This window comes from Sphaeramia orbicularis, chromosome 4 (genome assembly GCF_902148855.1).
Source record: "Sphaeramia orbicularis chromosome 4, fSphaOr1.1, whole genome shotgun sequence".
Lineage (NCBI taxonomy): Eukaryota > Metazoa > Chordata > Actinopteri > Kurtiformes > Apogonidae > Sphaeramia > Sphaeramia orbicularis.
Genome location: NC_043960.1, coordinates 4069654 through 4094428, shown reverse-complemented (window position 1 = coordinate 4094428; position 24775 = coordinate 4069654). Strand labels below are relative to the sequence as shown.

The 24775-nt window shown below is 39.4% G+C and overlaps 1 protein-coding gene across 7 annotated transcripts; it reads right to left on the bottom strand.

Annotated features, from left to right (window-relative positions):
• Positions 1–60: 60 nt before the first annotated feature.
• dazap1 (DAZ associated protein 1) lies at positions 61–23550 on the bottom strand. Of its 7 annotated transcripts, none has more exons than XM_030131398.1 (13): positions 23223–23540; positions 22060–22100; positions 18417–18583; positions 17564–17629; positions 16280–16387; positions 15983–16031; positions 12725–12807; positions 8806–8953; positions 8566–8598; positions 7798–7947; positions 6194–6361; positions 3273–3365; positions 61–944 (listed from the first exon to the last, which is right to left on the bottom strand). In XM_030131398.1, the coding sequence occupies exons 1-13, from the start codon at positions 23252–23254 to the stop codon at positions 772–774; spliced, it is 1311 nt and encodes a 436-aa protein (XP_029987258.1). In that variant the 5' UTR covers positions 23255–23540; the 3' UTR covers positions 61–771. The 7 variants fall into 7 exon arrangements, with proteins under 7 accessions (XP_029987258.1, XP_029987259.1, XP_029987260.1 ...); XM_030131399.1 differs by having other exon boundaries at positions 6194–6358; positions 23223–23538; XM_030131397.1 differs by lacking the exon at positions 61–944 and adding an exon at positions 1330–2841 and having other exon boundaries at positions 16280–16384; positions 23223–23550.
• Positions 23551–24775: the final 1225 nt, after the last annotated feature.

Genomic DNA, 24775 nt, shown 5'->3' with positions numbered 1-24775 from the left:
AAAGTAAAGGACAATGTTTCTTGAGGGAAATGTAACGACAAAGTCAATGCAGTCAACATCCAGGACAACCACTGTATTCTTAAAACATTTATTTTTGTAATAATTTGTCCTTTTTTTCTTTTTGCATAAGTGCAAAATGCACCCAAACAGCCACCTGAGGGAAGTCTACATCTTTAAATAAAAAAACAAGCAAAGTGTACATTTATAGTACAAAATTCTCTTTTTAAAAAATTGCACAGTTTGTGTATAATATATATATTCATAAACTCCATTTTAAACAAACTTTAAAGGCTCAGAAAGTAAACAAAATTCACCAAATGAAAAATAAAAACATTTTTTCCCTAGAATTTAAAGCTGAGGAAACTTGAGACCCTGTTTTCATTTGTGTCCACCATAAATATACATATTTATATGCAAGTCTCTTTACATATAGTCTCTGTGCTAGTGTTTGACCAGACAATCAAAATTATTGCAAAGTAGTTTAGTTCTACTATAAAACACGGGATGGGGGTGGGGGATAAAAGCTTCTTTCTGCTGAATCTTCCTTAAGTTATGCAAAAAAAACCTGGGTTTCTTTACACCCCTCTAAAATTTACTGGAATCCCTGCTTTAACAAATGTTTGTTTCACAAACTGTTCATTCGACATTTCCACAGAACAATCCAGAACTCCAGTTTTGCTTTTTAGCGACAACACACATTTCCCTGACTTCTTTTTTTGTTTCGTTTTTGTTTTTTGAACTTTACACTGTGGCCTGGGCCGGCGGTGGCGGTCAGCGTCGATACGGGTGGAAGCCCTGTACGTTGTGGTTCTGCCCTCTGCCGAACGCGTTGGCGGCGGGCTGGGGGGCGGCGGCAGGCTGCGCCGTCGGGGCCCCGTACGAGGCCGTTGGCTGGCTGGGGTCCGCGAAACTGTGGCCGAAAGCCGTCAGGTCCTGACTGTAACCTGAGGAGACCAAAGAGGAAGGAAGAGGGTTTTACTGTCAGAGTCAGAGCAGGCTCAGACAAACCGTTCACAGAACTGAGGAATGTGGGTCTGATGTGGAGGAAAAAGCCACCTCTTCACTGTTTAACATCCAGACTGTCTTAATAATGGTTCTGAAATAGGACTTTTGGTCAATTATAATAGGTCACTCCAGCTCTGCAGCAGTACTGGTACTAATGAAAAAAACACCTGTATCCTGTTTTGTTTTTCTTTAATGGTGCTAGGTCTATTTTATTTTTGATATATGAACCAGATCATGGTTTATTCTACTGTCAGAAGAACAGAATGACACCAGCTTTGGGAGTAATTATTAAATTGCTATGAGAAAACTGGAAAAACATTTGTCATAAAATCACAAAAACCCGGCAAAACAGAAAAATGTTTGCTTTATAAATTTAGTGAGGATACTTTTTTTTTTTCAGTAACAAGTAACATATGAATTAACATCTGATGCTGAAAAACTATTTAGAACCAATTAATATTCCAATTAAAATTTTATTAAAGGCCATTTGAAGGACTATTATAGTTAATTTCGATGGAAAATCACAGGCATAAAACTTGTTTCCAAAGCTATATAAAGTTAGCCTCCTTTTTTAATGCAAACTACAAAACAGCAAATAAACATTAATAACCTTTTAAAATCTAAAGCTCCTCTCGTCTCTACTGTTGACTAAATTGTGGGTATTAAATTGTTACTGTAATGTTACAACAGTTTGAAGGAGTCTTCTAACAGAATATTATATCATATGTTCACTTAGGTGTTAGCTTTGTTGTTTTTACTGTGATCTACTTTTTTTTTTAATTCAACGTTATTTCAGTTATTAATCATTTATTCATGTTTGTTTCTCGTGTATGTCCTGATCCGTGGAACCTGGAGTATTTTTTTTTTCATGTTTTATTATGTACTATTGTTACTATTATGTTGAATGTTATATGGTTTTGTTTTTATCTGTTGTGGATGTTATCATGTCCCTGTGAAACAAATGAACCCAAAGGTATAAATAAAGGGATTTTGATTCAGTATGTGGTGGGTACAACTGACAAAGCTGTTCATCTGGTATACTGGCCTGCGCAATTTTGTTAGAAAATACATCAAAACTAAGAAGATTATTATGACATTAGATCCTCTGTTATGTCCCAGCATCTTGTCAATTTGTAATTTTCTTAGTTGATTGATAAAAATATGATGAGATCAATAAATGAACCAATACACGTTCTGTTTCGAGGTGGATTTTTCCTCTATAATTAAAGACTGTATTCCTTCAATGAGCCATTTAGTGTTGAATTTGTTTAAAATAATGCTCCGTACATTTAGAATAATTCAAGTTTAATGTGTTGTGACACTTTAATGTGGCTTCATTGAGGAAAAGCGTGACTTGTTTCACTTAAATGATCAATGTTCTTCTGTGGACAGAGGATGGCACCATCTCCCTGCACACAAACAGGGAAAACAGTGACACCCAGGGAAGGAAATCAATCTGCCTGTAAAAATGGCTGGTGCATCCCAGAATTCAAAGTCAAACAGCCGTTTAGATGCAGAAGACAGACTGATTTGCTGCCAAAGAGCCAGTAGTGGTGACTGTTTATTCCCCCCCGCCCTGGTGATAACTTTAGGTTTTAACCATCTCTTATAAAACAGAAGACTGTCATTAAAAAAAAAAAACACAAAAAGAGAGAAAGAGAGAGAGAAAGGAAAGGTTGTCATATGAGTAGATTTTGGGGCGCAGAACAAATCCGAGGAATCTGAAGAACAGCGCGGCCGTAACAGGACCACGGAACAGAGGAATATGAGAAAAAAATTGGGAATTACTGTCATCTTGTTCTTCCTTACATCTTCTTTCTTTTCTCACCCCTTTAGCTATAATGTGGAGACAGTACATGGGGAGGGAAAAAAACAACGGGTGAATGGACTGCTGATGCATAGAGACAACTGAACCATGAACAAATCTTCTGACAATTAGATCATCCTTTTATAATCAGCAAAGCAATGCGGACAGAGAGAGTGGACAAAAAAAAAAAAAGAGGACACGGTCCGTCTTGGTGCAGTAAATCCACAGCCACTTCAATAATTTCGGTTCTTTTGTATCGGCTGTGAGGCGTTAGGTAGCTGTGTTTTACTACACAAGAGTACACATGGTAATTTGTATGTACATGCAAAATGTACATGCAAAATACTTGACACAGAGCAAAAAGAAAAAAGAGGCAGAGAACCAGGTTGCAGCTCTATAAACACTACAGTACTGAACAGATGCTACTTTTGTGGTTGGAGAAGACGATGCTGTCACCTACCTGCACTATATCCTCCCTGCTCATCCTGACCATAACTGTGAGAAGGACGCGTTGGTCCGTAGGCAGAGGGGTCCTGAGGGTAGTTACCCAAGCCTATCAGGGAGATGAGGAGACCAGGTTGACTGAACCCAGATACTGTTGGCCAGCTACTTGACATACTGTAGACCCCCCTTTACTGAGCTAACAGAGCTCTACATTTATGCGTCTACGTGTTGGGGCTGCTCTACGCTTGATGAGGCGTCGCTGCTCGGCTTCATCTGGAAGTCAAAACAAAGTGTGAGTGCATGTGCCGTCTGTTCGCTCGCCTGACCCTTTTCACGCCAGCCTGGTCTCGTGCGTTATATGCTACGATGTCCCTATGAGACATAATAAATACTCTACTGTAGGAGATTACAAAGAGAGAGATGAGTCTGCTGTGGGCGTGGCAGCGATTGCAGTGTACTGTAAATGAACATACCAGTGGATTTTCATGTCAGATTTCATTTAACACTCGCGGACTTGCAGTTTTCCAAATAATGTCAAAAGTTTAGATTGATTTCCTCTCCTCCGAGCAGCCGCTGGTTTCCATTAATTCAAGCGCGAGTTGACAACTGACGTTTTGACAGTTGCGTCAAACGGGTAATTTGCAGCAATGAAAATGTGTCACATTTATCTTCGTGTCAAAAAAATATTATGTCTGTTATTTTGTTGCAGACAGGGGACGTATGTGGAACTATTTTGTTTGGGAATCTACAAACATTTCAACGTCTAAAAGTTAGGAAGAAGAGCTGCTTTGGAGACATAAACAATGATGTGTAAAAAAATAGAAAAGGAAATAACCCAAATGGGATAAAGTGGAGCCAAAACTGAGCAGACCATTGTCAATTTAATTAACCATTGTACCTGTTTATACAAGAAAATCAGATAAAAACCTGCTTGTATTGAACTGTCAGTTGAGTTTCAGAGCTGAAATATCCAACACTTCCACATTAAAACATCTACGTCCTATATTTAACTTGTTGAAGTGTTTACTTACGTCATATTGTGTTTCAACACCTTCACTGGATCGGGTCATTGTTGTGTCAAAGGCATTGTATCACCTTTAGTGTCTGCTATTTTAGTGAACTCCCACGATGCTACGCTAACTCTACTATGCAGTTTGTTATAATTTACCTGAAGAGCAGCAGAAATTACATACATGCCTTTAAATTAATGGAAACAGCTGAAATGGACAAATGCCAGAGGCTGCATTAAAGGGAGAGGAATGTAATAAATGTCTGTTTTTTATGTGCATAATTTATGCATAAACAGTTGTAAATTGACTCTTGCAAAACCACTGGTATGATCTTGAATCTAAACTACACTGGGACTGTCAAACTACAAGCCAACTAAACGTCAACCATGTGTTAACCTTACAAAAGGTAAAAATGGGATTCTGTCTTCCTGTTTGCTGAACTTTAATGCCAGACGTATTGGATTCATGTCTACAACATTATCATAATAAACCTTTCTGATTTTGGTCTCATTACAGAACAAACCTGAGATTGCCACTGGACTAAGTGCCTGAACAGGCAGCGGACACTAAATGCAAAAAGCTGAATGGAAGAGAAGCACAGGCAGGAAACACTGAACAAGATGGGTACCTGTCATGACTGACAGGGGTCACATGACTGCATTAAATGTCGATCCAGCAGCGTGAAGCAGCTGTAAGCCATGTCAGAAGAAAAACACTAGCAAGCCAAAAAAACTGAATGTAGCCTCTGAATGAACATCTGACTCTCATCTGACTATGTGCTTAAATGGCTGAATGGATGGCTGCTGAATGAAGACGGAGCTTGTTCCTTTTCCATGGATGCTGGTTAGTTTTCACAGTATTTCTGTCTTCTTTTTCTTTCAGAGCTGAAAACCTCCAGCCTCCATTTGTGCACACAGCATGGTCTCAAACTCTTAATCCTGCATGGTTACACAGTATGTCTCTGGAAAATCTACCCCAGCAGCACTACAGGCACAAAAATGTATAAGGCACATAATTTTCTACGCTGAGTAGCGCTCAGTAAAATCCGAAGAGAAATGATTCACCTCATCTTACAGCTGAAAGGTGACGTTAGACTAAATTAACAGTCCAACAGATAAACCCCAAAGACGACTGAAAAGTAAAAACTACAAAAACATCAGTAAAAATATGACTTTCTCAGGGCATTCGGTTTGTATCTACAAGGCTGAGGGGCAAAGTTTACATTCTGCGGACAAGCATGCAAAGCTCTGATGTGAAAAACAAATGGACATGTTGAAAAAACTTGATAGGTAGCTTGGCAGGTTGGACATGCCTAATTCCAGAAATAAGGTTCCACGGGTATAATATTGTCATGCTGGTGCTCTTATGTGGCGATTGTGCCAAGACCAGGAAAAGAAACCAGCAAAGTCATCAACAGGGAGGAAGAGGAAGAGGAGGAGGTGACAAAGAAAGGAGTAATTAAGAAGGAGGGAATACTTGAACCAGGTCAAATGTTTAGTACAGTCAGGAGAATGTTGCACTCTATCTGAAATCCAATAAAATAAAATAAAAAAAATGCAAAACAAAAAAAACATTGCAAGGCAGGATGATCTAATTCAAACCTACCAAGACCTACCAATCTTTTTACCAATCCACAGCCCAGCTGGAAAACTTAACAGAAATGACTGCTGAAGACTCCTTCATATGGTGGAACTTCAGCAGCATCTTCACGGCAGAGCCAGGGAGGGTCATGTATGCAGAAAGCATGTATGCAACGTGTGGATGTTCAAGCTAAATGGTACCAATAGCAAGCTCCTGTTTATTTAGGGTTGTACTTGTGCACTGAATTGAGCTGTAGTTGCACCCAATAACATATCCAGGGAGATGGGCAGGGTCAGAAGGGACAGAGAGGGGCAGCAAACTGCTTGATGCACAATGCTTTTCTTACCATACTGGCTATAAGGGAAGTCGGGCTGCCCAGTGGGAGCTTTGCTCAAGTCCTGAGTTGGTGTGGTGGCGGGGGCAAAGCCCAGAGGTGCAGTTCCTGGAGTGGTGGGCGGAGGAGGAACCTGTGGGGCATACTGGTCTGCTTGTGGTGTGCCAAAACTGTAACCTGCTGAAAAGAAACAAAACCGTTTTTGTTGAAGTGTTTCTAAGACGTTTTTCCAGTTCCAGTCACAGATGGTATGGGCTTCTTTGTTTGTTTTTCTAAGGGTTCCTACACATTTTCCATCTCAAAGTTCCACAGACTTGAGTGCAAACAGATGTTTGTTGAGGTGGTACAATTTGGTGAAAGGTCATATTGGGATTTTATGGACAGACTGTGATTAGTGATTACAGTTGAGTCTAGTTTCAAGTTACTGAGTCTCAGAGTACAACAGACGTCATATTTATTCTTTAGGTCTGCTCTTAGCATCCATGTCACCTGGTCTACACACTCAGTTTACACACAGTTTCAGTGCCTCAACACAGACTGATTGGTCAGTTCTTTATTATAAGTGTAGATGATAAACAGACTGCACTCAAACAGGTCTCCAGCGTCACACATGCACATTATTTTTTCCATTTCTGCAGCCTATTGTTATTATACAACTGCATAGATTGTTTCTCAGTTTGATTCCTCATATATCTATAGTGTTTGTGTAAAGTTTTCTGTTATGCATATTCCTTCTGATCATGTTTGTTGGCGAGTTCATTACTTGTTGTGGTTGTTGTAGGTCAGATGTTGTTAGACTACATATGCAGAGGTTTCTGTGATTACTAAACAGCCCTGTAGTTCTTACATGTGGTTCACAACTTCCACCTCCTCCAACTTGGAGATGTGGACCAATTTGTTTACATCTAGCGTTCTTTTCCCCTTTGGATTCCTCAGACAATCAGGCTTTTTATTTCAGACAGCCCTCAGAAAACCTGCATGCACCCACTGTGGCCCTTCAGTCCACACTCCTATACAGAAGGTTCTGCGTAGGATTAGGCATTCAGTCAGACACTGTACTTGCTTTCATCAACATCAAACCTGCTCTGACCAGTGTTCTCACACAGTTATAAACATTTGTCTGCTTTACCTGCTCCAAACAGCACAAAAACACTCTGCTTGTCCAGTCAGTATATTTTTTATAAATTCTAAATTTCACATTTTAGACAACAGAACAGGAGGATATACTCTATTGATAAACTTGTACTCCACATTTATCCAGACGTGGGAATAACAAAAAACAAGTTCTATATTGTGTAGGAACCCTGTTATCTAACATGTTGTCAATCATTTGCTAAATATTTCATTGTTAGACTTCAGGCCTTCACAAGGCTAGTTACAGTATGACCACCACACTGTTCAGTTTGTATTGAAGCGCTGGAGTCACGCTGTCCATCTCTGATAAGAGAAGATCCTCCCTGACCACAGTAACTGTAAAACTGCCTGTCAAGCCCAACATAGATAGCTTCACATAAACATTCAGTGCATTTTGCAAAGCACCGTCTTCCCACCTCCTCAAGTTTATGCAGGACTCTAAAAAAAAGTGTAATGAGGAGGGGTATGAGTGTGTTACTGACCAAACTGAGGTGCTGTGCTGTAGCCCTGTTGAGGGTAGCCCTGAGGTGCAGCAAAGCTGCCCGCTGGGGTCGTGACCAGGAATGCGTTAAAAGGTGAGGGGGGCTGTGTGGGGGTTCCTCGGCCTGCTGTCAACGGAGGTCCATACCCTCCTGCTCAAACATAAAACATGTTATATAGAAATGTTTGAATACGCAGTTTATATTTAATGACAATGATAGCAGCTATGATACAAGATAGATGGCAGCCAAGATGTGACCCGTGTGAATGACATAAATCTGCATTTGTCAGGATCATGTAACAGCTCAATACTACGCAGATAATTATTCTTTAAAAAGTAAATTGCAATTTACAAGTCACTATAAAATCTATTGTGTGTTTTCTGAGCGAACAAACGGCAGACGCTGCAGTGAACACTGCATGTTGACCTAGAGGTGGTGATATGAAACAGAGCCTGACCAATAGCAGAGGGAGGCCGGAATCCATTCAAGGCTGCCATCTGTCTCAAGCAGCAAGTTATCAGCAGCCTCAGCTATTATGAATCAGTGATAACACGTGTTGTTAACTGACAGCCGATTGGCCACAGACTGTGCAAGCCCATTACTGTCACACAAGCATTTCAAGATAAGCACATGATCACATGGCAAAGACGCAAATTTATCTGCAGTTTGATCAATTCTTAGTTATTCAACATTCAAACACATACTATCACATCCAAACGGTGCAAGAGTATTACTTCATGAGCTGTAACGGGAGGAAAGAACACGTACCTATGGGCTGGCCAGTAGTTGATACCCACACTCCTTTGGGAAAAAGACAAAACAAACTTTAGACTACACACAGTGAAGCTGCCTGTGATGTACAATGGTGACAGAGTCCAGTTTAACGTTCAGCCCGAGTGCAGGCAGTGACCTACATGCACAAGGTTAATGGTAAAGCAGAGGATTTACACCACAGTTACTAGGTTTGTGAGCTGGACTTTCTCTGCTCTTGGACTCGGTCCCACTCACCCTGTGGCCCGTAAGGCTGTTGCCAGCCCTGGGCAGGCTGTGCTGTCCAACCATTAGCTGCACTCAAGATGCCCCTGGGTGCCCACTGGCCAGGGCCAAGCTGGCCAGGAGCTTTGCTGTCACGAGGTTCGGCCTTCTTTACTTCCACCTGGACAAAGGACAAGGAGGGCACATTTGGCAACACCCGTATATGACCACTGAAGTCCCTCACCTAGCAGACCTGACCTACCTCTCATAGTTAATCTCAACATTTCGGGGCCAGTTTGATATCGTTCACTTTATGTTTATCAGATTAATGTGGGGCAGTTATGTAAATAAATATTACTGTGTAGCCAAGAGAGCTGGATGACTATGTGTCTCAGGTACTAATTATCAAGTGGAAATTTGCCCAAAATAACAGTAAAAACACAGGACAGACCAATGGTTTCTAACGGCAAAACTGCCTCCAGATAAAAGCCTCCTTAGATGTACCTGAGAAACATAGATTCATCTTGTTTTACCTTGAATGAGCTGCCCTATATATGATAAAGACATCTATTGAAGGTCATGACTTACCTTTCTCCAGCTAACGCTTATAAAAAATCTCATCTATATTTTATTTGGAATAAGTTTTAACGGGGGAATGGATGTAGAGAGAAATTTGTATCTGAGATCTAACAGAATATAAGGTAAACATGCAGATAGTAAAAATGAACAGTCTTTTCAGACAAATCTAAAAATTGAATCTTCATACTGTGTCAAGGGTGAGAAAATGTTTGTCCGGCTGACTGAAAGTGATGAATTAACTTTGAAATATAGTGAACGAAACAAATGGCTGCTGGAGGACACAGTGTCTGTACAATCAAACCTTCCTCCATTTTTTTTTGGGTTTTAAAAATGATAAAGAAAATAATTTTCCTTAGAAATTAAGTTTCTGTTTTGTTTTTTTTTATATATACGTACAATGACAATCGACAGATTTAAGACATACATTTACTACTGAGTGATTGGCAGGTTTTTACAGTATCTTTCAAGTCAATCAGGCGTATGATTAAATTTATCTTATAATACAATAACAGCTTGAAGTAACGTTTTCAAAAGGTGTTTTTCACCAACCAAACAGTCTAAAACTAAGATGTCTGTAAAAATGACTACGTTTAAAAACCAAATGTTGGCAGTTTTTGCATGAAAAATCACTGACTCTACTAATTCATTAGCCAATTGTTGCTATAATTGTTTGAAGCACAAGTAGATTAATCAATTAGCTGTTGCAGCTCTGAGGACAAATATACGTCCCGCCCTAAAAACCAAACTTTCCTCTCTGTAACTAGGCAAAACTAACAGCAGTTAACCAGAGCAAAGAAACCGGCTGAGACTAAGGGAGAGCCAACCATAAATAGACTGAGGGGTTGAGTTATTGGGGTCACCTTGCAGGAGGAAAACGAATCGCAAATTCCTCCCCGCTTTAAGGTGTTGCCACCTTCCCCAGCCTCCCGTCTTCCTTCTCTGTCGACCTAATTACATGCACATGTTTCCGGCAGTGGCCTCGGCCGCCGCCGGCAGCTACCTGAGCATTCCTCCCGTGGGCATCACAGCTACGAGTGATGGATACCATGACTTCTGTACAGTCCCCAACAGCAGAACTGGGATTTGTTCCACAGTTTGATGTGCTCCAATTTCTAATTTTGTAACTCATATCTCCCAGCCTCCCTCAAGTCCCAGCGTAAGGTAATGTCAAGTCAAGAACAATGGATTAAGTCAAGCCTTGATTCCTGCTGGAAACCAGGGCAAAGTCAAGGGGGGCGAGTTCCACTGGAGAGTTTGGAGAGGTTGGACCGAATCATCTAATGAGTAAACGTGATACAAATCATCTTTTTAGAGGGAATGATCAGTGACGTTTTACTGAAAATTATCTACATTATAATGATGATTAATATGATAAATACTCCACACAAATCCTGTTGGTGGAAGATTTTAGATGTACTGATGGAGAATAAACTGTTTGATGGGTGTTTAACCTTTTTCACTGATCTTTTGTTTATAACAAAAATGCACAAAGCTCAAATCCATGCAGACGTCATTTTACAGAAATGCATTCATCATTTGACTAAAACACAACTTAAACTATATTACATCATTTTCAAAGCTGATTATTTTTTCAACTTAATTAGTTGTTTGGTTTCTAAAATGTCATCGTTCCCCAAAACCCAAGACAATATCCCTGTTGGGTCTGAAACTAAAAGATGTTTAGTTGAATTTCTAGGGGTATTTAAAAAGCTGGAGGTAAGTATTAATTAAGCAAAATAGTTGTTGCTTAATTTAAGAGATTAATGGCTGCAGCTGTAACTCAAACACAGCTCATATGTCTCTAATTGTAATGGATGTTAAAAGGCTGTTAAGCAGGAAATTTGACACATAATGTATGTTTGCCAAAGTGGCCGGTTACTGTGTGAAGTGATACCGATCATGACTTGGCTTCGAGTGCAGTTGAAGCTGCACCTCTGTCAAAAAACGCCCTCGAAGGAGCAGAGACACTTCGGCAATAACCACTTCTCAAAAGAGATGGTTTTAACGTTGCATTTAGGACTAAAAAACCTCACATTAAAGCCACTTGGAGGTTTCCATAGTGTCAAATATCAGACTGACCTTCAAGGATTTCTAAAAGTTATGTAGCCATGTAACATTGAAGGACGGAAACAGGATACATGTTATAATATGATATGACTGAGTGGATATAACTTCACTGTTTCTGACTTTGATCATTTTCTAATGCCCACAAATCATTGCTGTCTGCATGGAGGACGGAGAGGAGACTGTCTTTTTTTTTCTGGTATCTCTGTAGAGTGGTTTAAAAGCTACTAATTACAACACGTCTCTTTGGGGGGAAAGGGTGGCTGTGAATGAACGAGAGCTTTAAAAGTGCCTTTAATACCGAACTGCTGGGACCGAGCCTAACCAGATGTGTACTAAGTAGCACTTGCGGTATTTTTATAGATTGTTTTACTCAGCTGTGGTGCCAGGTGGGCAGTGTTTGCTACCTACAGGAGAAAATAGAAGAGCTCCCAGAATGTTAGGAGGTGTGCTTAAATGTTACACTATAGCAAATGTATTGTTTGTTCCTGAAAGGAGAGCTCACCTGACGCAATCTGAATAGTCTTTGTGCAGTAAACCCTATCCATCTGGTACGTCTGCTGAGTTAAAACAAACACTAAGAAGGGACATGCCAATATCATTCTGCGACTCGCGTCTAACAATTTCATGTCTCCTAAGCAGCGTTTCAGAGAGATTTCGATTTTTGGGGTTTTTAAACAGAGCTGACAGACACAGTATGGAGATTCTTCATCTGAGGTCACTGAGTTGAGGTTTTTCTTAAAACGTTTCAAAAAAGGATAAAGAAAAAGGAAAAGAAAACAACAACAACAACAACATGTTGACATGTAAGTGACCTGCCAACAAAACATCAGAAAAAACAAAATAAAACAGAACTGGTTGGACCAATCCTTTAGGTGATTTATACTCTGTTGAATTCTTTAATCTACATGTTTTGGTTTTATCATATTTTATTGGCAACATAAAAGGCCAGATGGTTTAACGCTGATGTATTAAATTTACTCTAATGCTCTACAAACAGCCTAAAGGAGTGGTCAATTTCAACAAAGCCTTGGGCGACAATAATGAAAAGTTTTGAATGTTTTGATGTGTCCATATGAGTCAAGGGTAGGTTGTTTTCAATACCCCCAAAAATGGTACAAATGTGAGTTCACTGTGTATGATATTAAAGATTGACTTTGTGTTTTATGATGCTGCAGGAACAGGATCACTCACAAATGGATTATGAAAATGAGTCACACCTAATAAAGCAGCATCACAGGGTAATACTCAGTGCGTCGCCCAAGCCTCCGTTTGATCTGAAGGGTAAAATAAAACTACAACTACACACTTTTTTGCCCATGATGTCGTGAAAATGCATGTTGACAGCCTGGTCCACTGATTGTTCGGCCTCGAAAGTAATAAATCCAAAACCTAGCCAACGACCAAGAGTGAATCAAGGTAGCAGGGGGGTTGTGACAACACAAGATGAAGAACAGTATTGGCTTCAGCAGAGTGAGGATCCGTCAAGACTGAGCAAGAGGCTCCTGGGGTTCGGATGATGTCGCAGACTTGTAGAACAACACAAATCCAAGACTAAATCCTGGGGGATTGAAGGAAACTTCTCTTTACAGTGCAATAAAATAAACTGTAAATAATAACAATACAAGACTGCTACGCTGTTAATGGTGAAGAATAACATGTGAAGCATTTGATTTAGTAAAGAAAGGTGAGTTCAGACTTTTGAAATAAGCCGATAAATGCCAATTGAAGCAATACTACTTGGTGTTACTTCATGCTGTTTCATCCAAACCCCACCTTGATCTGTCCCTTGGTATATTGCTGTGGAGCACACACTCGCAGCAGCCATTGTTAATGCATCACAAAAATATGAAGAAACACAAACTGTAGAATGCCTAAAGCTTTCTCCAAGCTTTCCCAAATTCAGTATTTTACTTTTGAGTCAGCCAGGATAAGCCTAAATGGACAATTAAAATATTGCTCACAGCAGTAATACAAAGATATAGGCCAAACCTGGTGTCCAAAGTCAAGAGCCACTGATTTTGCTCAAGTGGTTTCATGGGGAATGTACAAAGTCCAAACTCTCAGGACTTTTTTCAAAAGAGAGCGACGTGCGATAGCAGAACTTTTTCAGAGTGTTAACAGGCTGCCGCATTCTGCCATGATCTACTTAAAATCTGATTAACTTTCCACTTTGGCAGAATTGGGTTGTGTTCACATCTCTACTTGGGGACCTAACCTGAATCCAATTAAACAATCCTATGAGACCACGCAAATTTGGAGGGACCTCTAGTGCCATGCCAAGTATTCCCAAGACTCAAGATCTATCGCTATTAATAACATCTATCAATGGCCTGTCCCATGTCTAAAATTAAAACCATGTGTCACATCGGAAGAGTTTGACAGACCCTGGTTACAGTGACATGTCCTGGTCGATACGAAACAGGGTCACTAAAACATGCCAGATATGAAGAGGACAACATTTTATTATTCATGGTTATTTAATTTATAGCTAAAATCTCAGACTACGGCATTTAATTCCTAAAGCTGTGTTATTTTGCCTCTTTTTACTACTGTAACAGAATTATGGTAACTATGTTCTTATTACCTTAAATGATAATCAATGGAACAAAGTGCAGTTACAGTGAGAATAATTGTGAAACAAACCATTTTAGCAAAAAAAAATGAAGTTCAGCCCACGTCAAAATATGAGGAAACTTTGTGTAGACCCCATTTGAATCAAGTAAAACTAGTGTGTTTTATGTTTGGCCTGTATCTCTGTAGTACTGATCAATGCACAGTAACCTAAAGGAGAAAAGACAAATCTTAAGAGACACCGTTAATCACATTCAAACCATTCACAAGGAGAAGGGGGACAGAAGAAAGAAAAATAGAAAGGGCTTACTTACAAAAATACTTAACTTTCTACATATGGGAAAACACATACTATGCCATTTAAGATACATGTATCAATTACATCTAAGTCAAGGTAAAGAAAACTTATTCCAATGTTGAACATCTAACGGTTTTAGTAAAATAAACTGGTTATACTAGATAAGATTATGTAATGGTTGTTGCGGGTGCAAAACATCATGTTAAATTCCAATGACAAACTATTCTGGGTTACTCCCAACAGAGAGTGAATGGGGTTTTGAAGCAGGAGCAGCAATACATGTTGTGGGTCAGTGGCCGCTGCATCATAGTTATGTAGGACAAATGCAGATGAAACAGCTGTGACTGTAAGTCAGCGGGCAGAGTCTGACGCCAACACCGCCAGTGGCACAAGTCTGATTCCCACAGAGGCCGCCCGTGAATGCTAAAAGTGTCGGCACATGTCGGTGCACTTGTGAGAAATTTATGACTGAACTGGACAAACTCTGCAGAGACGTTAAAGCCTGTCATATTTACAGTCAGAAAACAGGGTTACACAGTTGGGTTTCGAGAAAGTGTTGGCGTTTAACTTGTAAAAAGTATTTTCGCGGTGCAATAATGATCAATTTGATCATATTCGATGTTTGGGCTGAAAACAAACTCTCTGAAGGACGAATCCACTCTTGGATATTCAACCTGTTCTCAATATGCCAGCAGCGCTAAGTTGTGATAAAGCGCATTGTTTTATTTTTTGTTGGGGAGGAGGGCACCTACTTTCCTGCAACCTGGTTTCTGTCTTACACTACTTGCCGATTTTCTTTCAAACGTGCCCTTTAACAACTTTTCCGAAGTTTTCGGGGGAGTGATTTTCCACAGGAGAAAATGTCGACTTACACGTTGCGGCTGTATTGCACTCAACTTGACATTTCTGCTTTGGCATTTAACTGCATTTACTGTCTCTATGGTTTGTTTTTTTTTTTACTCAAATGTCTTGTGCAGAATATCTAGAAGTGATGTTACACCATGTTTACTTTTGGCCAATTATCCACAAGAGTAGGTACAAGACAAACAACAGACTGCGGCTAAAAATGAGAAATTCATCAACAGCAAATGCCACTATTTGTTTAAGTTTGGAGTTTTTCTTAAATGACAGAGAATAAGCCTGCGTTTCTTCATACATTATCAGACACAACTACTGAAATGTAACCTGGGCTCCTAAAATTTGACCGTGACAAGAATACAGCAAATAAATAAAAATAACATGTGCACTTAGATGGATGCTGCAACAATTCAATTAAAGCCTCACAGGGAAAAAAACAAATAAAAAGGTGTGTAATTCTCAAATATGGCAATGTGAAAGAGGCTGAGAAGTGGCTGCGGTAATTATGTGAGCAAATATACATGACACTTCACAGATTAGCATAAACAATATACTGCCTTTGTGACATTAATGGATTCCATGCATTTCACTGCAGAGCGGTTAATTCCTCTTTTTATTCTGACTCTGCTGTTTTCCATGAGGTGTTTCTGAACATGCCTCTCCTGTGTTTGATGTTTCAGTGCGATTCCGTTTAATAAATGAACGAAGCAGGCGACAGAGTTTAGATTAAATTGAATGTCTGTATTGGCTTTTTCTCTTTGGGCCAGAATAGTTTGTCATGAGATTTAAGATGGTAAGGTATGGAGAGGGGAGAGAGAAAACAGGATCAGCTTTTACCTCGGGGCCTCTGCTTCTCCGCATCATAGATCATTACCACCTCTGTGACCTTGAATGGGACAAAGGGAAACAGTGGCTCCATTTAGAAAACCAGCCAGGGTCTGTTCTTATACCAATTAAACATTCAGCCTCAATTTGGAAAAAAAAATAATAATAATTAAGCGTCCTCTCTCGCTCTCATCCCGCTAAATTTCAATCCCTTATAGTGAAATACTGACCCTGCTCAAAGTCACATCCATTCAAGCAATTTTAATGACGATATGAACAGACTTGTATCATGCACTCGGCAATACTCACCACTCCGAATCTATTGAAATAGTCCCTGAGTTCAGGCTCGCCGCAGTTATGGGGGATTCCACCTACAAATATCTTCTTTGATTTATTGCTATCGGCTTTGCTGCCCTTCTGAAAGAAAACAGGGAGTGTATGGATTTTAATGTCTGTTAAAAGATCACCCTGGGATGGGGCCAGTTAGCCATCATCTATTCAGACAGTGCAGAAGAAATTAGGTTCTTCTCTTGCCCTGGGGTATAATTCATGTCATGTCAATGCAAACACTAGTCTCCACAGATCAGAGAACACGGCTTCCTCCACTTACTCTGAACCACTAAACATTTCGCCATCGCTCTGCACTGCACTCATATTGTAGAGGCCAGAGGCTGCTTACAACAACAACAATGATTTTTCACATTACATCTTCTGCTTTGTTAGTAAAACCCTCAGTACCAGCTGCACGACTTAGACTGAAAGGGGTTCCGGTAGGAGGAAAAGAGCTGTGTTTACAAAAGCTCCTGACATACGGAGGCTCTGCTCGCGGCCAAATGTGTGACTTGGAAAAATGTTTTAGTAGCGGCAAAGGTGCAATAGCTAAAAGTTCTGGTGCCCAATAGGATGCTGTGAATGAAAAGATCTGCAGGGGGCTGACAGAATTGTTGATCGATCCACAAACTACCAAGGCTCACACGCAGATTTCTGGCTTTCAGTACTAACTGCTTACAGCAATTTTCTGCACCGCATCAGCTGACTCTTCCCCAAACCTACTTGTATTTTATCAGTTTTACACAATGAGGCAGTGCAGTTTGAAGAGAAACATGTTTTAGCTGCAAAGGTTGGAGGAATCTTCATTTAAATGCATAAAAAAAGAGAGAGAGAGAGAAGCAGGAGCAAACGCTGGTGCATGGTGATGACATTTTGGTTACATGCAAAAATACGACCGTATTATGTGTCAATGCCAGGCCAATGTAATCTGCACCAAAGATCTGCTGATACTGTTGCTGTACATCGGACACAAATAGAGGTCGATACAAGAAATAGCATGCGTGATTTATCAAAACCCAAAATTAACTGTTATCCTTTTCCAAGTCTGAGGGCTTTACACCAAAAAGCACAAAACAAACTCCAAGGAAATACAATGTGGGTCAAAGTCAGTGTTTTAAAAAACAAGATCAAGGTGTCCTAATGGTCTAGGAGGGGGGAAAAAATAAAGCAGAGTCCAACCTCAGGAGGAGAGGAAGGAGAGACTGACGGCCTGAGCCTTATTCCAGCAGAAACACCTAGCAGTAGAAATCAGATTCCTCTTACCCAGCCCTCCTTGGTTCGAGACTTTTCAGGTTGCATTCCTCTGGGAGTGCATGGCTTCGGGTCAATCTGACAGCAGAGACAGAAAACGTTTGACATTAGACCTAAATAAAGGCACCTTCAAACGTTCTTCTTCACTGAATTCAATACAGAGTAATGGCCTAACTCACATTTTCAATATGCAGGCAAGAAAATTTTATGTCTCCCTAAGCCAACAGTGGAAATATGTAATCCATGGAACTCAGTGTATGTTAAGATGAAGAGAAAGATTACATTAACAGATTGTTTCTAGGCTAACATTAGCTGCCAATTTAGCTTTAAACAGATTAGACCGCCCCTTGTTTTCTTCAGTTTCTTGTTCATTTTAATGCCTGGTACAACTAAAGGTACATTTGTTTGGACAAATATAATGATAATAACAAAAACAGCACATAAAATTTTTATTTAAGAGCTGATATCTATCCATTTTCCATGTTTTCTTGATAATAACCAAAATCACTTCAGTTCTTACGTCAATATCTATGGCATTGTACTGACAAAAACAATGCTTTCAGGCATTCCATGTTTTCTTTTCTGTCTGTTTTAGTCACATGATACACACAGGAGTTAGAACTTGACTGCATAACCATTGTTTTTGGTGACTTTTTGTCTAATAATTTTTTCTGCAACTGTATGTCTTAAACTACTGTCTGCATCATGTTCTGCAACCACGACAAAACTACACTTCTCCTTGAATATCTTCTACTACTCTGGGTTATAAAATACAGCATGAGGTTATTTCATACCGTCCATACAAGATGCAGGCAGATTGCTTGAGTTAATTTACTTATCTGCTGCTTAGATTTAAAATACTTACATTTCTTCCATCGAGATTATGCGGCTTTGTCTCCAGCACTGTCCGTACACAGTTTGGGTCTTTGAATTTGACAAAGCCGAAGCCTCGCGACTGATTCGTAGTTTTGTCCTTCATGATGACACAATCTACTACTTCCCCGTACTGTGAGAAGTAATTTCTCAGTGTTTCTGAAAAAAGGAAGATGGGATGTAACAGTGGAGCCTCGCAAATACAAACACAGCACCTGCAATGTTAGAAAACTGCTTAAAGTCATTCAAGTTCTAGTATGTCACTCTGCTCAGGTCACTGGGTTTATTAGTCTTGCCTTCAACGGTTAAAAAATAAAAAATACAAATAATAATAATCTGTAAAAGCAAATGGAGGGACAGAAAATCTCACAGTGTGAATCATAGAGGGCTACACTAACATCAGCAGAGGTTGGCATTAACAGATAATATTAAGATTCTAAAATGGAAATGCATAGTCTGAGGGAAAATAATAAATGCTCCAATCTTAGTCTGAAGCTAAACTCCACATTTACTGATTAACTACTATGAGTTTGATTGCAGGTTATTCATTTTGGTATTTATTACATTGACTTGCATGATCAGTTCAACATCTGGTTTGAATCATCGAGTTGAATGTTTATTTGGACATACAGTCCTGTGTAAAAGTCCTATTCCAGCTGTGTAGGTTTATTGGTTTAGTAAAGTTCTTATGTCCACAAATATGCATTTGTCTCTGTACTTAGACCAATCTGATATATGTGAAGTATGAACAGCAGGAAAAACTAAAGTTTCAGGATAAAAACAGCCTCTATAAACCAAAGTGGTCATTTCTAGTGTGACCTCCCTTTGCATTTAACATGTCTTTAACCCTTGAACCCTTTTGTTCTGATTTATGGCATTAATTTTCTGATGTTTTATACCAGGTTTCATTCAACACGTCAGATGTTTCTAACTGTTTGTGCTGCTTCTTGTCATGGGATCAGAGGTCACAATATATAGTCACTTTAACCTTTTAGTTAATTTTTTGTTCAGTTTTTTTGTGTCTTTTAAGATTCTGCACATATTTCCTGCATTTTCTTGTTGTATATATAGAGAAGAAAATGATGATGATTAAATGAATACGTATTATCATTTAAATCCAGAAGAAATAAAATAGAAAGATGGATTAAGACTTTTGCACAGTACTGTACATGAAGAATCAATCGGCTACTTAATTAATCAATTAATCAGCTATTAGCTTTTTCCTACAATGATCTGTTATTAATAAAACTATATGATGACCTCTAGTAGGCATGATACATACAGCTTTAAGAATAGTATTACACCACTATAGGGAAGTAAAGCAACATTAATATTTAGAGGTGAATGTGACTTTTAAAATCTTCAGTTCAGAAAAGACTGCTTTACAAATTTAATACAAGACAAAAAAAACAATGTTCTTAAAACTTTCATTAAGAATTAACACAAATTAACAACATCTGACGATGAAAAATAATCTAGAAACAATAGATATGCCCAGAACAGAATTTCTAAAGGTCATTTGAAGGTCCATTATATGAAATTTCTAAAGAAAATCACATTATTTCCAAAGCTGTACAACCTTTGCACCCATTATGATGAATTACACCATTAAAACATCTTTTAGAATTCAATTTAAAACACCAGGACTGTAACTGGCAGCATAACAGGGGTAAGAAAAAGATAATTGCATCACTGTGAAAATACATAGGGAACACTAAAGAGACACAATATTTCACTATCTGATATAAAAACATAAAATGCAGTCTGGTCACCTTCAAGCCACATATGAAAACTCCTAAAGAACAAACCCCACAGTGATCTCACACCAAATATACACCTAGCTCCACCAATGTCTGCACCCGCCCACTGAGGCACGGCGTGCAAGTTACAACAAATGAGGAGTCACTTCGGAGAAAGATTGTAATTGCTTTTCTCATTGCTGGGAAGCCCTGGGGCATCGCCGGCGAAACAGGCTCAAAGTTACCCGGCACTGTGGTTCGGATCTCAATGTTAACAGGGCTGTTCGCACTGAAAGGCCCCTCGTGCAAAGTTACACAATGACCAACCGAGCATGAGCCAGAGGAGGCTGTAAACAAACGAAACCGTCTCCAGGCAGGTCTGAATGGGAGGAGGATGCACACTCAGACATAGTGGGATTCTAATATCATGATAGCAATTATGCAAAGTGTAGAAGAGAATGGAGTCAAATCAGGATGACCTACAAAGAAAACCTGAATAATAAAGACCAGCAGTAGCTCAACACAGACCAGAAAGATGGTTAATTTGGTATTTTCTTGAAATCAAAAGGTGCACTGGCAACCAGATGTTTTTTGTCACATTTTCATTACAAAACACCCACGTGGAAATGCGAAATAAAAACTATACAAGGTTTGTGCATTAAAAGGTGTGCAATTATTACAGACTGAGTGAATAATTATGTGTAAAGCAATAAGGACACTGCACTGTTCAGTGAATAAAGACTAGAAAAAATAAATTAGATATTATATTGAATCACCACTGACCAACCTCCGTGTATCAGCAGCTGCAGAAACAACTGTCAGACAACGGCTTTGGCAAACCACGTTATATGAAGTGAACTATAGGTTCAGTTCAGGAACCGAAAACTATACATGGCTTCCTTTTATAGACACAGTATCTCTCACATCAATCAGCTCTTCTGGCTGGTGAATGTTTTTGTATGATGTTAATCATCATCATGATCAATTCATGACAGCAATGGATGACAACTCATAAATTCACATGTGTTTTTACAGACTTTCTGAGAAATTGGTTAAACTTTGACACCTTTAAAAACATATATAGTGTAAAGGAAGGGCTCAAAAAGTACTACAAGTTGAGGTTAATTCTAATGAGAATCATAAATGAATGAACAACGGGATCCATCCTTTATCATATGAATATATACATTTCACTTTCTTAATCATGAAACATAATTATGGACTACTTCCTACTAAAAACACTACACTTATTTTCACTCAACACTACATCTACGCAACTATTTCACTTGCCAATAATGAATCCATTATTCATTTAATTCTATTGTATAATGTGTTACTGTGGTTGATCTGCATTTCCTTAAGGGGATGCATGAAGATGACTAATGTCTAGGAACAGCAGGACTAGATATAACGCATCTTTTGCATATTACTTTAGTTTATGTACTTATATTTATATACTTCTGATCCCTCACATTAGTGAATATAGACAGAGCTAACATATTATCCAACAAAACTTAACCATATTAATCATTGCTGTTCAAGTAGGTGTTTAATTGTAACTCAGCCCAGCCCATTATCACATCTGCTGATTAAATACATCAAAGTATTTTCCAAATTCACACCAGCCAGCACCTGATCAACTGGTAATTCTGCTATTCTACAACTACCTGCTTGAATATTACACATTAATGAGGGTTTAATTAACACAGACCATTATGTACACTATTATGCCAAGTATCACCACAACATTTATCCCTCAAATGAGATGTCTCTTAAAAGGTACAAGCTATAACCAGTCTGACAAACCCATACAACTACTAAAATGTCATCCCAGTAACTTAACACCTGATCACACATTGGGCATTAAGTCTTAACACATTAAACAAAATAACTCACCTTGTGTGGTACTCCAGTCCAATCCACCCACAAAAAGTTTCCTGAAAAAAAGTAGATGGATTCGGAATGAGACTGAGAGTAAATGACAGAATTGAATGTTAATGAGCTGACTGAAACCTATGACTTTATGGAAGACACAAAATTAAAAACACAGGAGTCTTGTTGGATTAGACTGAACTAGCCAAAGAACCAGACAGATATTACACAACATCAGGCACGGATCCGGCCACAGCTGATCCTGCATACATGGACACAACCCCTCAGCTCCGGCTTGGACTGTTTGCAGTGTTTCATGCGGTTAATGTAAAAGTCTTCACCTCAGATGATGATGTCAGTTCGGTCTCTCGACAGAATCCACGATGGCCTCGACAATAAAGGTCTTTTTATGAACACCCTGCCACGTAACATACCCCGGCATAAAGCCATAGCATGTAGCAGGCTAACTCCAAACACAACCGGTTAGGTGACCGACGAAGCTGCAGCAATACTACCCTGTACCCGGAGCTCCGTCGGTCCCGAACACAGGACCGAGGTGATCCCGGAGAAGAGCGGGGGCTCGGCTCTCCGCATGCGGACCGGCGACTCGGAGGCTGCGTGCGCTACTGGAAGTTTAACTGCAGTTTAAATGACACCGCTATAAAACCTGCTGTCCGTCTCCCTTCTGTTAATAACATGAATATTATAACACACTGTGGTGGGTGTTAGAGTGTCGGTGGGTTTGTGCGGACCAGGATGCTCCATCCTTCACCGGTGCCCGCTAAATGTCCTCGCACTGGCGAAGTCAAGAAGAGGAGACTTTCGCTTCGCTGGCAACCGTAAGCTAAGCTAGCTCAGCTGCTCAGAGCTAACTGAAAACAACACTGAAATAAGTAGCTCTAGTTCTTCACATTCCCGTGACAAGCGAAGTAGCAGCACGGCAGACTAACACGGTCCATCTCCCGGCAAACGATAACTGCAATAACGGAGCTACTTTTATGACAACTTTTACTTTTTGGTCGTGTTTCCTCCGGCTAACGATCTCGCTAACTTGCAATTAGCTTAGCCTGCTAGCTATCGTTAGCTGTCAAATGACAGCTCCAGCACAGAGTAGGACAACTTTAAAATACAGCGCATTTTCCAGGTAAATGCATCCGCTGTGAAATGTTGTATTAAAAGGGTCTTACCCGACTTCATCTCCGACTAAGTTGTTGTTCATTTCTGAGGCTAAAGCGGGGGAGTATAGGAGCTGTGACCGGCTTATTGCTTCAGTGCTGCCCCTCTCAGACTGAGAGCGGCGGAAGGTCACTCCGCTTTTTGGTTCAAACTGTTTCTGCGCAATGACGACGCTGCGGGGGGCAGCGGCCTTTAAAGGAACATTACACCGACTCCCCAGCCCGTTAACGGGTTAGAACCGGCCCACAGCAGGATCTGAAGGAAAGCACGGAGCCACCATCCCACCGCATGGAAAAACATGGAGGCACAAGGTCTGGATGAGGGACAAGAACAGGAATGATGACACCTGGACTCCCATTTACATTTACTGTCTGATAAACACACAGCCAGGACCAGACAGACATGCGGCCTCCTCAGGTTTACTTCACTGGACATGGTATTGTCTTCTACTGCTCAAAATAAATATCAGCATCAGAAAATTATTATTATTTTTTTTATTATTATTATTATTTATTTATTTATTTATTTTGCACAACAAATCAAACATTAGGACAAGCACAGAAACTAATTGTGCAGGTGAGATCAGAAAACCCCGTGGGGCTTCAGAAATATATAGAATGTAATGTAAGTATATATGTAATTATAATCCATTACAAGATCAGTGGAAATGTGCCTTTGACCTGGCTCTAAAATGTATAGAGCATAGCATAGAACATAAAAACACAAATTAAAAAAGAAAAATGTGATGATATGTCAGACATGGTTTTAGTTATATGTCACACAAACACCATTTGCATTAATTACATTCAGTATATATCATCAATGTCTATATATATAAATATAGGACATACAGTCTCCTCAGGTTTACTTCACTGGACATGGTTTTTTCTTCTTCTGCTGCTCAAAATAAAGATCAGAATTAAAAAAAAAAAAAAAAAAAAAGTATTATAATCCACTACCAGAGCAGTAGAAATGTGTCTTTGATGTGGCTCTCAAATATACATAATAAAAACACAAGTATTGTGAGGAATGGATGCATATTCGCAAATGAAATCAAGTTGAAATGTGTTGCCTTTTTTAATTGGACAGTGAAATAGAAGCCAAAGTACATTTTAATATCAGTGCTTTTTATTCATACAGTTCCATGTGTTTCTCATTTGGGGTTGTAATAATAATGTATTATCATTCCTATGATTTGCTCTCACAGTAGTAGGGTCAGATTTCATGTTCAAGAAGCTCTGTGTTGAAAACTAAATAACTTACAGTATCTCCATGTTTAAAGGAGTGATATTTCGCTTTATTAATGTATTTGCTCTGATATTAGTTCCTTGTACACAAAAAATGTTTAAATTTTTCTTCTGCTCAAAACAAATAAATGAATGAATGAAAAAAAAGCCTGTTTGTTTAAAATCATGGCTTCCTGGTGCTTTTTAAGGCTAAAAACTCAAAAAAAGACTGTTCTAGTTAACTTGCAAATGCCCATGTTCCTGTGACTTTAATAAAAGAAGCCTCAAATCATCACAGCTTTCACCGCAATTTTTTGGAAAAGTTGCCGCAAAATCAG

Bases quoted from the DNA above. Each gene is read 5' to 3' on its own strand.
- dazap1 (XM_030131395.1), bottom strand. From the start codon at position 23,254: ATGAACAACAACTTAGTCGGAGATGAAGTCGG. The intron at 18,584-22,059 runs GTGAGTTATTTT...TCCTTTTTTCAG, and splicing joins GGACTGGAGTACCACACAAG to AAACACTGAGAAATTACTTC. The intron at 6,362-7,797 runs GTCAGTAACACA...GTTTCTTTTCAG, and splicing joins CAGCACAGCACCTCAGTTTG to CAGGTTACAGTTTTGGCACA.